This window comes from Lithobates pipiens, unplaced genomic scaffold, assembly GCF_037356315.1.
Source record: "Lithobates pipiens isolate NorthernLeopardFrog02 unplaced genomic scaffold, aLitPip1_a1.2 Scaffold_55, whole genome shotgun sequence".
NCBI lineage: Eukaryota > Metazoa > Chordata > Amphibia > Anura > Ranidae > Lithobates > Lithobates pipiens.
This window is the reverse complement of record NW_027507877.1, coordinates 3,145,378-3,159,463: the sequence shown is the minus strand read 5'-3', so window position 1 is coordinate 3,159,463 and position 14,086 is coordinate 3,145,378. Positions and strand designations below refer to the sequence as shown.

Here is a 14,086-nt window from a genome sequence, read left to right as displayed (position 1 = left end):
GAACGGGGTTCCCCTTAATATCCGTACAAGACCCAAAGGGGCTGGTAATGGGCAGGGAGGGCTACCCATGCCATTTTTCTCAATGATTTTCATCCGTATTGCCGGAACCAGATATAACATTAAAACCCCAAGCAGTTTTAAATGACTTTTTTTCCGTTAAATGTCATTTTGTGCAGGGACTGTTCTAAACACGGGAAACATGTGACACTTCACAGGAATACTACAGACACCCCCCAGGCACGATATTTAAAGTAATATTTCACTTTTTTTTCACTTTAGCGTCATTAAAATCAGTGCTCCTGAAAAAACTGCAGTTTTTAAAAACATTTTAGGCATTGACCCATGTCCCCTGGGGCAGGAGCCAGGTCCCCAAACCCTTTTTAGGACAATATGTTGCATATTAGCCATTAAAATTAGCACTTTTTATTTTGACCGTTCGAGTCCCATAGACTTCAATGGGGTTCTAAAGTTTGCACAAATTTTCGGTCCGTTCGAAAGTTCTGGTGCGAACCAAACTGGGGGGTGTTCGCTCATCCCTAATCTTCACTGACGGAATCGGTACCAGGAGGCATGGGAGGTGAGGGAGGCACGGGTGGGACTGCAAAGCTTGGAGGCAAACGTACAGGAGGCTTCCACAAGCGCTCCTTTAACCACTTCCCGACCAGCGCACGCGGATGTACGTCGCCAGAATGACACGGGCAGGCAAATGGGCGAACCTGTACGTTCCCTTTAAATTTTCCACCCTGCCATCGCGAGCGCGACGCAGGCGGCATGCTCGTGTGCCAGTCGGGACCCCCGTGAGTCCGGTCGTGGGTCCCGCGGACTTGATCGCCGCGGGCATACCCGCGATCGTCTCACGGGGCGGCTGAATGGAGAAATGCCGTTGTAAACAGCATTTCCCCATTCTGCCAAGCGACTAGTGACGCTGATCTCTGCTCCATGTGATTGGAGCAGAGATCAGTGTTCACTAACACAAAGCCCAGCCACCCACAGTTAGTAACACGCCCCTAGGAACACTTAACCCCTACACTGCCACCCACTGGTTAACTCCTTCACTGCCAGTGTCATTTACACAGCAATCACTGCATTTATATAGCAGTGATTGCTGTATAAATGACAATGGTCCCAAAAATGTGTCAAAAATGTCCAATGTGTTCGCCATAATGTCGGAGTCATAATAAAAATCGCTGATCGCCGCCATTACTAGTACAAAAAAAATATTCATAAAAATGCCATAAAACTATTCCCTATTTTGTAAACGCTATAACTTTTGCGTAAACCAATCAATAATCGCTTATTGCGATTTTTTAACCAAAAATATGTAGAAAAATACGTATCGGCCTAAATTGAGGGAAAAAAATGTTTTTTTTATATATTTTTGGGGGATATTTATTATAACAAAAAGTAAAAAAAGAATGCGTTTTTTTTCAAAATTGTCGCTCTATTTTTGTTTATAGCGCAAAAAATAAAAAACGCAGGGGTGATCAAATACCACCAAAAGAAAGCTCTATTTGTGGGGAAAAAAGGAGGACGTCAATTTTATTTGGGAGCCATGTCGCATGACCGTGCAATTGTCAGTTAAAGCGACGCAGTGCCAAATCGCGAACCGCAGGAGACGGTTTCTTGTGATGTGACCAAGGCGAAGGCAGATATGAAGTGAGCTGGACAGCTTTAAGTAGGCAGGTCAGACGAGCATGATCAGGAACAGCTGGTAACTGTGGAGAGAGATGAGAGCTGGCAATTAGCCTACAGCTGAGCAGCCAGCCTAGAGAAGGAAGGGCTAAGCCAGCCCTGACACCATCATACTTCCCTCCACTGCCACCCCTCCCATCATACTTCCCTCAACTGCCACCCCTCCCATCATACTTCCCTCAACTGCCACCCCTCCCATCATACTTCCCTCAACTGCCACCCCTCCCATCATACTTCCCGCCACTGCCACCCCTCCCATCATACTTCCCGCCACTGCCACCCCTCCCATCCTACTGCCTTCCACTGCCACCCCCTTCCATCATACTGCCCTCCACCCCATCATACTGCCCTCCACTGCCACCCCTCCTATCATACTGCCCTCCACCCCCATCATACTGCCCTCCACTGTCACCCCTCCCATCATATTTCCCTCCACTGCCACCCCTCCCATCATACTGCCCTCCACTGCCACCCCCTTCCATCATACTGCCCTCCACCCCATCTTACTGCCCTCCACTGCCACCCCTCCCATCACACTGCCATCCACTGCCACCCCTTCCATCATATAGATAAGGAGAAACTCTGGACAGCCGCACCCCGGATAGAATCTGAGGTAACTTGTGCCTTTATTGTTCAAGTAAAAATCACAACAGCAAAAAAGAGAATATGGAACAAAAAATACTGACGCGTTTCGCACTGAAATCAGTGCTTACTCATAGCTTTGCCTGGAAATCAAGCCGTCTTTCTGATGGATTGGCCTGGAGCGGTGGCTCTCTTTTCCCCACCCCTTCCATCATACTGCCCTTCACTGCCACCCCTTCCATCATACTGGCCTCCACTGCCATCCCTCCTATCATACTGCCCTCCACTTGCACCCCCTTCCATCATACTGCCCTCCACTACCCCCCTCCCATCATACTGCCTTTCACTATCTCCCATCATACTGCCATCCACTACCCCTCCTATCATACTGCCCTCCACTGCCACCCCTTCCATCATACTGCCCTCCACTGCCACCCCTTCCATCATTCTTCTCTCAACTTTCACCCCTTCCATCATACTGCCCTCCACTACCCCTCTCCCATTATACTGCCCTCCACTAACCCCCTCCCATCATACTGCCCTCCACTACCACCTCTCCCATCATACTGCCCTCCACTACCACCCCTCCCATCATACTGCATTCATCATGCTGCTAATACACAGGTGGGAGAGAGAACAGGGTGGGAAGCTATTAATGAGTCACTCCATAAGCCCCTGTTCACATTGGCGCAATTTGACGTGTCAAATCGAATGCTGAATTGCAGCCTATTGCCCTTTAGGGAGGAGCCAGGTCCCGTCACTTCCGGTCGCGGCTGAGACCGGAAGTACTCGCATGTTAGTCGGATCTAGGAATTTTAAACTGTAAGTTACTGCTGTTTTTTTTTTTTAATAAACTTGTTTGGAAATACTACATGATGGAACCATCCCTCTTTATTACATGTCCTCACCTTACTGGATGAGCCTGAAGTTATCTCCCAAATATCAAGATTGTTGTGACTATCGCTGGAAGCCGTTTGATTGCTGGGATCCATTTTGACTCCATACTAAGGCTTGATTTGACCTGTAGGGGGTCTCCATTTGAGGTGAGAGGCTGGTTGTAAACGAATGGTGCGCTACGGGTGGCGATAGTAATTGGACGACGTGGACACGGATTGAATATATAATATTTTTTTTCTAATGAACTATTATATGGTGACCTGCGCCTTCCTCATTGGAGTTTGATTGCACCTTTGGATATTTGCACTTTATTATGGTTTATACACTTTAGGAGAATATTGGATGTTAGATTATTGCACCATTTTTGCACTTTTGAAATCGATTTGCACTTTATGAATAATTTCACATGGTCATTATTCAATGTTTGTTATATCACTAGAAAGAATGAAACCTTCCCCAGTACTCTGTCATTTCAGCTAGCAAAAGAGACCTAGTTTTAAAGCGGGAGTCCGCCATTTTGTTTTTTTTGTTTTTAAAAGACAGCAGCTACAAATACTGCAGCTGCTGACTTTTAAAATAAGAACACTTACCCGCCCAGCGCACCCGCGATGTCGGCACCTGAAGCCGATCTCTCAATCGTCTCTTGGGGTGCTGCCGCCGCCATCTTGGGTATGGGAATCAGGAAGCGGCTTCATTTCCCGGTTCCCTACTGCGCATGCGCAAATCGCGCTGCGCAATAAGGATGGTCTCCGCTGTCTCTGGGATTCATGTGTTTCCCAGCAGACAGCGGGGGGACCTTCGGAAAGGGGCGTAGATTCTGCGGAAAGGGGCGTAGATATCTGCGGAAAGGGGCGTAGCTTCTGCAGATATCTATGCCGGAAGTGGGTGCAGATACCTGTACTGTACAGGCACCTGCACCCCCCCTCCCCCCCTGAAAGGTGCCAATTGTGGCGCCGGAGGGGGGGGAGGGTTCCAATGAGCGGAAGCTCCACTTTAGGGTGGAGCTCCGCTTTAACTTATATTTTAACAGTGGTGGCCTGAATGGTTGTGTGCATCACATCTTTACATGGACATAACTTAGAACTCATGTTTTTTTGATTTAGATCCCTTTTTTTTAGTTATCAACACTGACTAAAGAACCCCGGAGTGAAAATATACCTGAAGACTCATTGTCCAGGAATCCTTCCGTGAAAATCTCAGCTACCCAGGCTTGAAGTTCAGGGTCTTCCTTGACCATCTCATCACTTGTATAATAGTGATTAATTATTTTGGACACAAATCTAAAAAAAAAGGGAAAAAAAAGAAAATAAGAAAAGGCTACTCTCATGGAGGAGATGCACAACAAAACTTAAGTCCAAACAGATACAGATGAATGTAGAATACATTTTTACATTTTTTTTCTCAGATACAAGCAGTGTAAGCTTTTGAACTGGTATTAGACACTTATTTGTCATTTTACAACAAAGAGAGGCCTGGAAATAAGCTAAAAGCTGGGTGGAGGGCCAGGCATGACAGATGCTAGGGCGTAGGGGGTTAATAAGAAAGAGAATCTAGGGGTGGAGGAAAGAGATGAATGGAAGGGGGTGGAGCGGTATAAAAGGAAGGGGAGGGGCTTAGAAAGCAAGCGTGGAGCAGAAGGTACAGAGAGTTGCCCACCCACCCGCCCAATTTTGGTCTTATAGTGAATGATGGTAGTTATGTGTTGGTTGTCTTGTTGTCTGTGTTTTGATTTTCTTGCAGGTTTCGGTGATGAGGGTCGTCATAGCAGATGTAGCGGCGGTGTCTTTTGGTCTTTGATGGGACAAAAGGAAACAGATGATGGAAGTGTGGGGGGGGGGGGAGCTCATAGGTATATGGGCCCCCTTTTGGTGTATCCCAGCGGAAGGGTAGGCTGGAATACGGGATTTGGTGGCACTGCGGGAAAGGTGGTTGTCTCCGGGCTGATAAACGGCCGGAGGCCTGGTATGGTAACTGTGGTCCCGCAGTGTAATGGTGGAGAGTGTTAAGGTGGAACGTGGTACCGTCAAAGACCAACTGACTGGAGGTTTCAAATTGCCGTTGCTAAAACACTGGTTATATATATATATATATATATATATATATATATATATATATATAGAGAGAGATATATTTAATAAAAGTTATTTAAGTTATTGGTTGAAGAGTTGTTAATAAAAGGCTGCTATGGCCATTTATACTCCAAAACTCCTGTGTGGCCTGATTATTGGGAAAAGGGGGGGGAATTATACAAGTTAAAAAAGGTAACAGGGAAAATGAGAAGGTGAAGAGGTAAAGGTAAGGCCAAGGGTAAGGTCAAGGGTAAAAGTACGGAGAGGTTATGTCCCGAATGCATTGGTCAAGCTCACACTGGGGCAGGGAGTGAGGCAGCATAAGGAGCCAATGTACGCAGCTGTATTGAAGAGGAAGCGTAGAACACACATGACAGGGTGCAAGGAATTTAGGGGAATAACAGGTTAAGGTTAGAGGGGGTGGTTAATAAATAGCAGTACTTACCCTATTGGAGGATGGTTGCAGATGGGAGGAGTGTGACAATTCATTCCATGTGCCGCGGTGGAGCAAAAGGCAGCAGTTGGGGGTCAGCAAGAGAGGAGAAATGTTCCCTCCCTCCCTCCCTAATAGAAGGTTGGGTTTTTGGGGCTGCATTGCAGCAAGGGATGGTGGCGTTTGGGTCTTTGACGACAGGCACATATATATGGAGATATATATAGAAAACATGGGGCACTTGAAAAAGGTTGGGACCCATCCCAGGTATGGAGTCCTTCTGGTTGGTCTGGTGTCAGTCCAGATTAACGGCTAATAAGTTGTGGGAGTCTGTGGTCAGTTAGCGAGTCCTTAAGGGAAAGTTGACGGCTGGGGACAGATGCTAACAAAAAGGATCACGGGCTCAAAATGTAATAAGGGGTCATCAGGGGCCAGCAGCCAATTACTTGTTTTTTTTTGGAGCTGGAATATTTTGAATGTTTGAAAATTGTTGAAAATATTTAAAATAAAATTGACGGTTTTTTTTTTTATTGGTTTTGTTAATAAAGGCTGTTAAGGCCATTTACTAGGCTTGTGCAATTCGGACGAATTTTGCATCTTTCGGACATTCGAATGCATCCGAATATCCGAATAAAAAAAAATAACGAATAACGACGAATACGAAAGAAATATAACGAATGAATTCGACATGATTCAGTAATTTCTTTAAACATCTAATGAAACAAAAAATCAGCTCAAAGTAAATCTTATAGTCCAATCAGCTAATTAATTTTGTGTCGGAGGTTGGATTACTGGCAAAGTGCATTCCTGAGAACTGAGTTAGAAGGGTGTTGTATTGTATTTGAGCAGAGGAGAAGCGACGTTGTCATTGTGTGTGTTAAAAGATTCAATAAACAAACGACTTTCCAAACTACGAATCATTATCACGAATGTCTATACATACATAAATAGCGAATTTCAACGAATACGAACAAATGAATTCGACACTCTACGAATAATAACAAATTATCCGAAAACGTATTAACGTAACATAACGAATATAACAGAACGAAATTATGTATTTTACGAATGACAACGAACCGAAACTAAACAAAATTTTCCATTGTGCACAAGTCTACCATTTACATCCAAGCAAGTTACATAGTTACATAGTTAGCCAGGTTGAAAAAAGACACAAGTCCATCCAGTTCAACCTTAAAAACAAATAAATAAAATAAAAAATAATCGTACAATCCAGATACCCAATTTTATGCCCACAATTGATCCAGAGGAAGGCGAAAAAAAAACCCAGCAGAGCATGCTCCAATTTGCTACAGCAGGGGAAAAAAATTCCTTCCCGATCCCCCAATAGGCGATCGGATTTTCCCCGGATCAACTTTACCTATGTTAGTACCTAGTTATATTATGTACCATCAGGAAAGTATCCAAGCCTTTCTTAAAGCAATCTACTGAGCTGGCCAGAACCACCTCTGGCGGGAGTCTATTCCACATTTTCACAGCTCTAACTGTGAAGAAACCTTTCCGTACTTGAAGCTGAAATCTCTTTTCCTCTAGACGTAAAGAGTGCCCCCGTGTCCTCTGGGTTGACCGTACAGAGAACAACTCAACACCAAGTTCACTATATGGACCCCTAATATATTTGAACATGTTAATCATCCCCCCTTAATCTCCTCTTCTCAAGAGTGAATACATTTAGTTCCTCTAATCTCTCCTCATAGCTGAGTTCCTCCATGACTCTTATCAGTTTGGTTGCCCTTCTCTGCACTTTCTCCAGTTCCCCGATATCCTTTTTGAGAACTGGTGCCCAAAACTGAACGGCATATTCAGGTGAGGTCTTACTAATGATTTGAACAGGGGCAAAATTATATCTCTTTCTCTGGAGTCCATACCTCTCTTAATACAAGAAAGGACTTTGCTCGCTTTGCAAACAGCAGCTTGGCATTGCATGTTGTTATTGAGCTTATGGTCTACCAAAACCCCCAGATCCTTCTCCACTATGGATTCCCCCCAGATCCTTCTCCACTATGGATCCCCCCAGATCCTTCTCCACTATGGATTCCCCCAGTTGTACTCCCCCTAGCATGTATGATGCATGCATATTCTTAGGCCCCAAGTGCATAACTTTACATTTATCAACATTAAACCTCATCTGCCACATAGTCGCCCAATTAGACAGTGTATTGAGGTCGGCTTGTAAATTGGAGACATCCTGTAAAGACGTTATTCCACTGCATATCTTGGTGTCATCTGCAAAGACAGAAATATTACTTTTGATGCCAGACCCAATATCATTTATAAAGATGTTAAAAAGTAAGGGTCCCAACACTGAACCTTGGGGTACACCACTGATAACCTTAGACCATTCAGAGTAAGAATCATTAATCACGACTCTTTGAATTCTGTCTTCTAGCCAATTTTCTATCCATTTACAAACTGATATTTCCAAACCTGTAGACTTTACCTTACACATGAGCCGTGTGTGCGGAACTGTATCGAATGCTTTTGCAAAATCCAAGTATACCACGTCCACCGCCACCCCTCTGTCCAAGGTTTTACTTACCTCCTCATAAAAAGAAATCAGATTTGTCTGACAACTTCTGTCTTTCATGAATCCATGCTGTCTGTTGCTTAAAGTGTTTTTGTTCAGCAAGAACTCGTCAATGTGGTCTTTTATTAAACGCTCCAGTATCTTCCCAGCTATAGAAGTTAAGCTAACAGGTCTATAGTTACTTGGTAAAGACTTTGATCCCTTTTTAAATATAGGCACCACGTTCGCCCTGCGCCAATCCAGTGGGACTATTCCCGTCATTAATGAGTCCCTAAAAATTAGATACAATGGCTCTGAAATTACAGAGCTCAATTCTTTTAGGATCGGTGGGTGGATGCCATCAGGTCCAGGTGCTTTATCCACCTTTATTCTGTCTAAGTATTTCTGGACCATATCACTTTTGAGCCATTGTGGATCATTTGGGGCTGTGTCACTACCACCCCCATTATGGACATGAGCTCCCCCATGCTCTTTTGTGTACACAGAGCTGAAGAAAGTGTTTAATAAATTAGCCTTCTCTTTGTCCCCAGTCACCCACTCTAGATTGTTTTGCAAAGGGCCTACATGCTCAGACTTGACCTTTTTACTATTAATATATTTGAAGAATTTTTTGGGGTTTGTCCTACTATCTTTTGCAATCTGTCGTTCGTTTTGAATTTTTGCATCCTTGATTTCCTTTTTACATATACTGTTAATTTCTTTGTAACATTTAAATGACACTAGTGATCCTTCATTTTTATATTTTTTAAAAGCTCTTCTCTTACAGTTTATAGCTTTTTTAACTTTGGCCGTGAGCCACATAGGTTTTGTTTTTAGCCTTTTAAACTTATTGCCCATGGGAATATACTTTGCCGTGAGGTCCCCAACAGTCTTTTTGAAGAATTCCCATTTCTGTTCTGTGCCCATTGAAGCGAATATTCTCTCCCAGTCTAAGTCCTGGAGAGTAGCCCTCATCCTTGGAAAATTAGCTCTCTTGTGTCCGTGTATTCATTTAGTACAACAGTAAGTGCATGCATGTATTGGTGGGGCAGTAAGGTATCTGGCTACCCTAGTCATGTAAAGTAAGGGGGTTTGTAGGTCGCGCTATGGATAGTGGTTTGGGTAAGAGCAGCCCCTATTTAAATTCCTACCCAGTAAGGGAAGGAATAAAATGAAATAGGGAGGGGGGGGGAATAGGATTGGCGCTATACCCTTTAAAGGTTGGAGACTAAGGTATACAATTAGCAAGAAATTTCCAGCAGGCTGGATAATAAAATAAAAGTAAAATAGATGTATGTGTCAATAAGTGTCAACAATTATTATGTCCTTTAGAGACCATAAGTGTCATAACATATCCTAAATGCATAAATCATTAAACAATTGTAACAGCATAAAATTATATAAAGTGCAAGGTGCTAGTGAATAAATTCTGGTAATTGTGACAAACCTATATAAATGAAAAGTAAAGCTTAGTATATAGAAGAAATATGTATACAAAATATATATATATAAATATAAAAATAAAAATATATAAAGAATCGATTTATCTGTTACACGTATCAAGTCCTCACGTAGTGTAACTGTGATGAAAGGTACATATTACATAAGTGGAAAGATACAAAAAGGTGAAAAAATGTGGTAAAATTTAGCAGTAAAAAAACAAAAACAAAAAATGGCTCCAGAGGACGTCTTTGATGACGAAACGCGTAGGGCGTGGCCACGAAGCATACACTACTAACTCAGAAAGCGTGCTAGCCGAACGGACTCTTTCCTTCTCAATATAAGCATATGAACGGATGTTTAACGGAGGAACGAAGGTTTCCCGGAACTGCAACAGAGGCCAGCCAGAGAGCTACACAGTGGCTGATACTGTGAAGGTTGATCCACCCCGGAAGGGGCCTTAACTCTGGTGAGAGCAACTGCATAAAAATAGCCACAGAGCACCGGGAACAACAACTGAAATTTCCTCCACCCTTTACTTCACTTTCACTCGCAGTGGACACCCCACTAATTTATAATCACCTTTTTGAGGGACACTCTTTACTACTTTTAAACTTTTTAATATTTTTAATTATCATTCTAATTTCCATTTTTTGTTTTTTTACTGCTAAATTTTACCACATTTTTTCACCTTTTTGTATCTTTCCACTTATGTAATATGTACCTTTCATCACAGTTACACTACGTGAGGACTTGATACGTGTAACAGATAAATCGATTCTTTATATATTTTTATTTTTATATTTATATATATATATATTTTGTATACATATTTCTTCTATATACTAAGCTTTACTTTTCATTTATATAGGTTTGTCACAATTACCAGAATTTATTCACTAGCACCTTGCACTTTATATAATTTTATGCTGTTACAATTGTTTAATGATTTATGCATTTAGGATATGTTATGACACTTATGGTCTCTAAAGGACATAATAATTGTTGACACTTATTGACACATACATCTATTTTACTTTTATTTTATTATCCAGCCTGCTGGAAATTTCTTGCTAATTGTATACCTTAGTCTCCAACCTTTAAAGGGTATAGCGCCAATCCTATTCCCCCCCCCCTCCCTACCCTAGTCATGTGCTAAACAAAGAACATACTAATGAAGCGCACTACTCCCTTGGGAGCTGCAAAGTTGTTCATTTTCCCACTGCCCATCCCGGACATTCAGGGCTACTCTTACCTCTGACACTTCGGGTTCCATGATTTACAATAAGATAAACTCGCTGTATTGTAAGTAAATATTAGAATAAGTTTACTGAAGGATATTAAACACAAACACAAGAATTTTTCTAGGACTGATATAAACAGTAATTAGGGTAACTGCACCGCTACACAAACATAATGTGACAATGCAAGGAATATTCACAATTTAATATGTAAAGTTTGTTTGGTTAACCCCTGCAAGCGTGTCTCCAAGTGGGACTAATGCCCAAAGCTGACATTGGGCACCTTCCCACAACAATAATGCAATGTTAAAAACATAGTACAGTACAATTTGCTTAAAGCTCTCCCTGATGTATGATGCAGTCCCTTGTTACAATAGCTGAACACAAGGCCTCTCAGTGGAAGATGCAGCCTTTGGTCTTCTGTCTTCTGCTAGCTATTGTACTGCAGTGTATAGTAATCCAAGGGTTTTAACAAGAGAAAAAGGCAATGTAACCTGATGACTTAAACTGTTCCGGTGGTGTGACACACTTATAACTGCCTCCTGTATATTTGTCTCTGAACCGCACAGTGTTGGTGTCGCAGACATAGGCTTGAGGCCTGCTTGAATTCAGTCTAATTGAGTGTGACTCCTTTGCGGAACTACAGGTCACAGCAACACTGTGGTATGAGTCTAAGTGTGTAAAGTGCTTCAACGAACTGTGGGCAACAGCCCTCTCCCCACACCAGGTCTGCAAAGCTGGAAACCTCCTCCCCGATAGTCTCAATTCTGCCGCCAGCCGGCGACACCGCGCCGCTCCACAAGATGACCAGGATCCTCTGATGGCTCCGTCAGATGTCTCTGGATCCTTCCTGATTCGGTCCCACTCACACTGTCTCTCCAGCACACAGGTATGAGGCAGAGTCGCTGGTTGTTTCACTCCGCAGTTGGTGTGGGCCCGCGCTCTTTGAAACACCTCCTCACAGATCCTTGCAGGCAGGTTGTGCATCCAGAAGAGACTGAAAATGGCCACCCGGGGTCTTTTATATCCTACCCAGCATGCTGTTCAGTCACTGAGTGTTCATGGGTAGGTGAGCTAGCATTGTGGGTAGGTAAGTCCTTGTGTAATGTAAACAATTGAGTCACTTCCTGTAACATTTCTCTTATGTTCTTCAATAGAAAATAGACAAAGTCCCTTCTACATTTAGGCCACTAGATGGTGCCAAATACCAATTTATAGCATTGTCCATAGTTTAAAAACTCCCTTAAAAAAATAAAATAAAAGTCAACAGCTACAAATACTGCAGCTGCTAACTTTTAATAATCGGACACTTACCTGTCCCAGGGTCCAGCGATGCGGGGGAATGAAGACCCGCTCGCCCCCCCCTCCTCTCGGCGCAGTTACTCTCAGTGGGCGCTGGAACGAGCCCTGCTGTGAAATATTATATCAAGAACTGTAATTACATGCACCTGTTAAACAGGGGCTGAAAAAAATGGGCCTTGTGCACTGGTGCTGGTGCCACAACACTGGAACCCCTCACAGATACTCTAGTTGGAGTGCAGGAATGAGCCCTGCTGCAAAGTAATGCATTAGAAATTGTAATTACACGCCCGTTAAACAGGGGCTGAAAAATTGGGCCTTAGCCACTGGTGGCAGCACCCAGAACCAAAAATGTTCTTCCAAGCTATCAGCAGGATCATCGAGTAGGAAGAGGATAGTCAGTCAACATAACAGGACAGTCACTCAGCATCAGCATAGGCAGTCTTGACATTTCAAAAAAATTATTCGGTTACATCAGCTTCAGGTGCTTGGTAGCTGGTGGTGATCCAAGACTGATTCATCTTTATGAAGGTCAGTTAATCAACCGGTCAATCGGTGGACAGGTGCACCCTGTGATCGGTTACAAAGCCTCCAGCAGCACTGAATGTGCGCTCCGAAAGAACGCTGGATGCAGGACAGGCCAGTAGCTCAGTTGCATACTGTGCAAGCTCTGGCCAGTGATCCATCCTCAAGACCCAGTAAGCCAGAGGATTTTCGTTGGGAAAGGTATCCAAGTCTGATCTTGCCCCTAGGTATTCCTGCACCATGTAAATCAGACGTTGGTGGTGGTTGCTGGTACCGATCATACCTTGGGGCTGCGGACTAAAAAATTGTCTGAACACATCGGTCAGATGGCCACCTTCTCCAACGCTTCTTCTGTGACTGACCGAAGCCTCAGCAACACGTAGTCCAGGACCAGGAATTTGTAACCTCCCAGTCTCCGGGAATGTGTTGCACAGACCTTTCTGCAAGGCCTCCTGGAGATTTCTCATCTTCTGATCCCTCTGCGATGGCAGGATAATGTTCGCAACCTTACCCTTGTACCGTGGATCAAGGAGAGTGGCCAGCCAGTAATGGTCCCTCTCCTTGATCCGAAGAATACGAGGATCCTTCCACAGGCTTTGCAGGATCAGGGAGGCCTACAGCGTAGGTTAGCTGAGGCATTTGGTCCAGAGTCCTCTGGGTCACTAAGGACGACATGATCAGCCATCTCCTCCCAGCCACGTACAAGTCCACAGGTTTCTTGGGACTGTAAATCATCCCTAAAAGACTGCTGCTGCTGATGCTGAGTGCCAGGCTCCACCTCCATGCTGACACAATCATCCTCCTCCTCCTCGTCCTCTTCCTGTGTGATGGGTGGGACTGCAGGAACACTGTCTGGATAAAGGGGGCCTTGAGAGGCAAGGAAGTCCTCCTCTTCCTGCCTCAGTTCTGCCTCAAGTCCATGCAGCCTATGCTCCAACAGGTGGACAAAAGGTACAGTGTCACTGATGCATGCACTGTCACTGCTCACCATCCTCGTGGCCTCCTCAAATGGTGAAAGGACAGTGCATGTATCCCTAATCATTCCCCACTGGCGTGGTGAAAAAAAGCTGAGCTCCCCTGACCCTGTCTTGCTGCCGTAGTCGCACAGGTACTCATTAATGGCCCTCTGCTGTGTGTGCAGCCGCTGCAGCCTGGCCAACGTTGAGTTCCACCTGCTGCCTCAGGACATCCTGTAAGCCCGGGTACCTGCTCAAGAACCGCTGCACCACCAGGTTAAGGACATGAGCCAGATAGGGCACATGGGTCAGTTGTCGGAGGGCGGAGAGGAGGTTGGTGCCATTGTTGCAAACCACTATTCCTGGCTTAAGCTGGCATGGCATTAACCACCTCTCGGCCTGCCCCTGCAGAGTTGACAAAATAT

The 14,086-nt window shown here is 44.2% G+C and overlaps 1 protein-coding gene across 1 annotated transcript in view; it reads right to left on the bottom strand.

Annotated features, from left to right (window-relative positions):
- The window catches only part of LOC143957717 (arachidonate 12-lipoxygenase, 12R-type-like), a 161,646-nt gene that overhangs the window by 26,902 nt on the left and 120,658 nt on the right, over positions 1 to 14,086 (bottom strand). Inside the window, exon 11 of the mRNA XM_077467415.1 lies at positions 4,330 to 4,451. Coding sequence (XP_077323541.1) covers positions 4,330 to 4,451 — 122 coding nt within the window. The remainder of the gene's footprint in view (positions 1 to 4,329; positions 4,452 to 14,086) is intronic.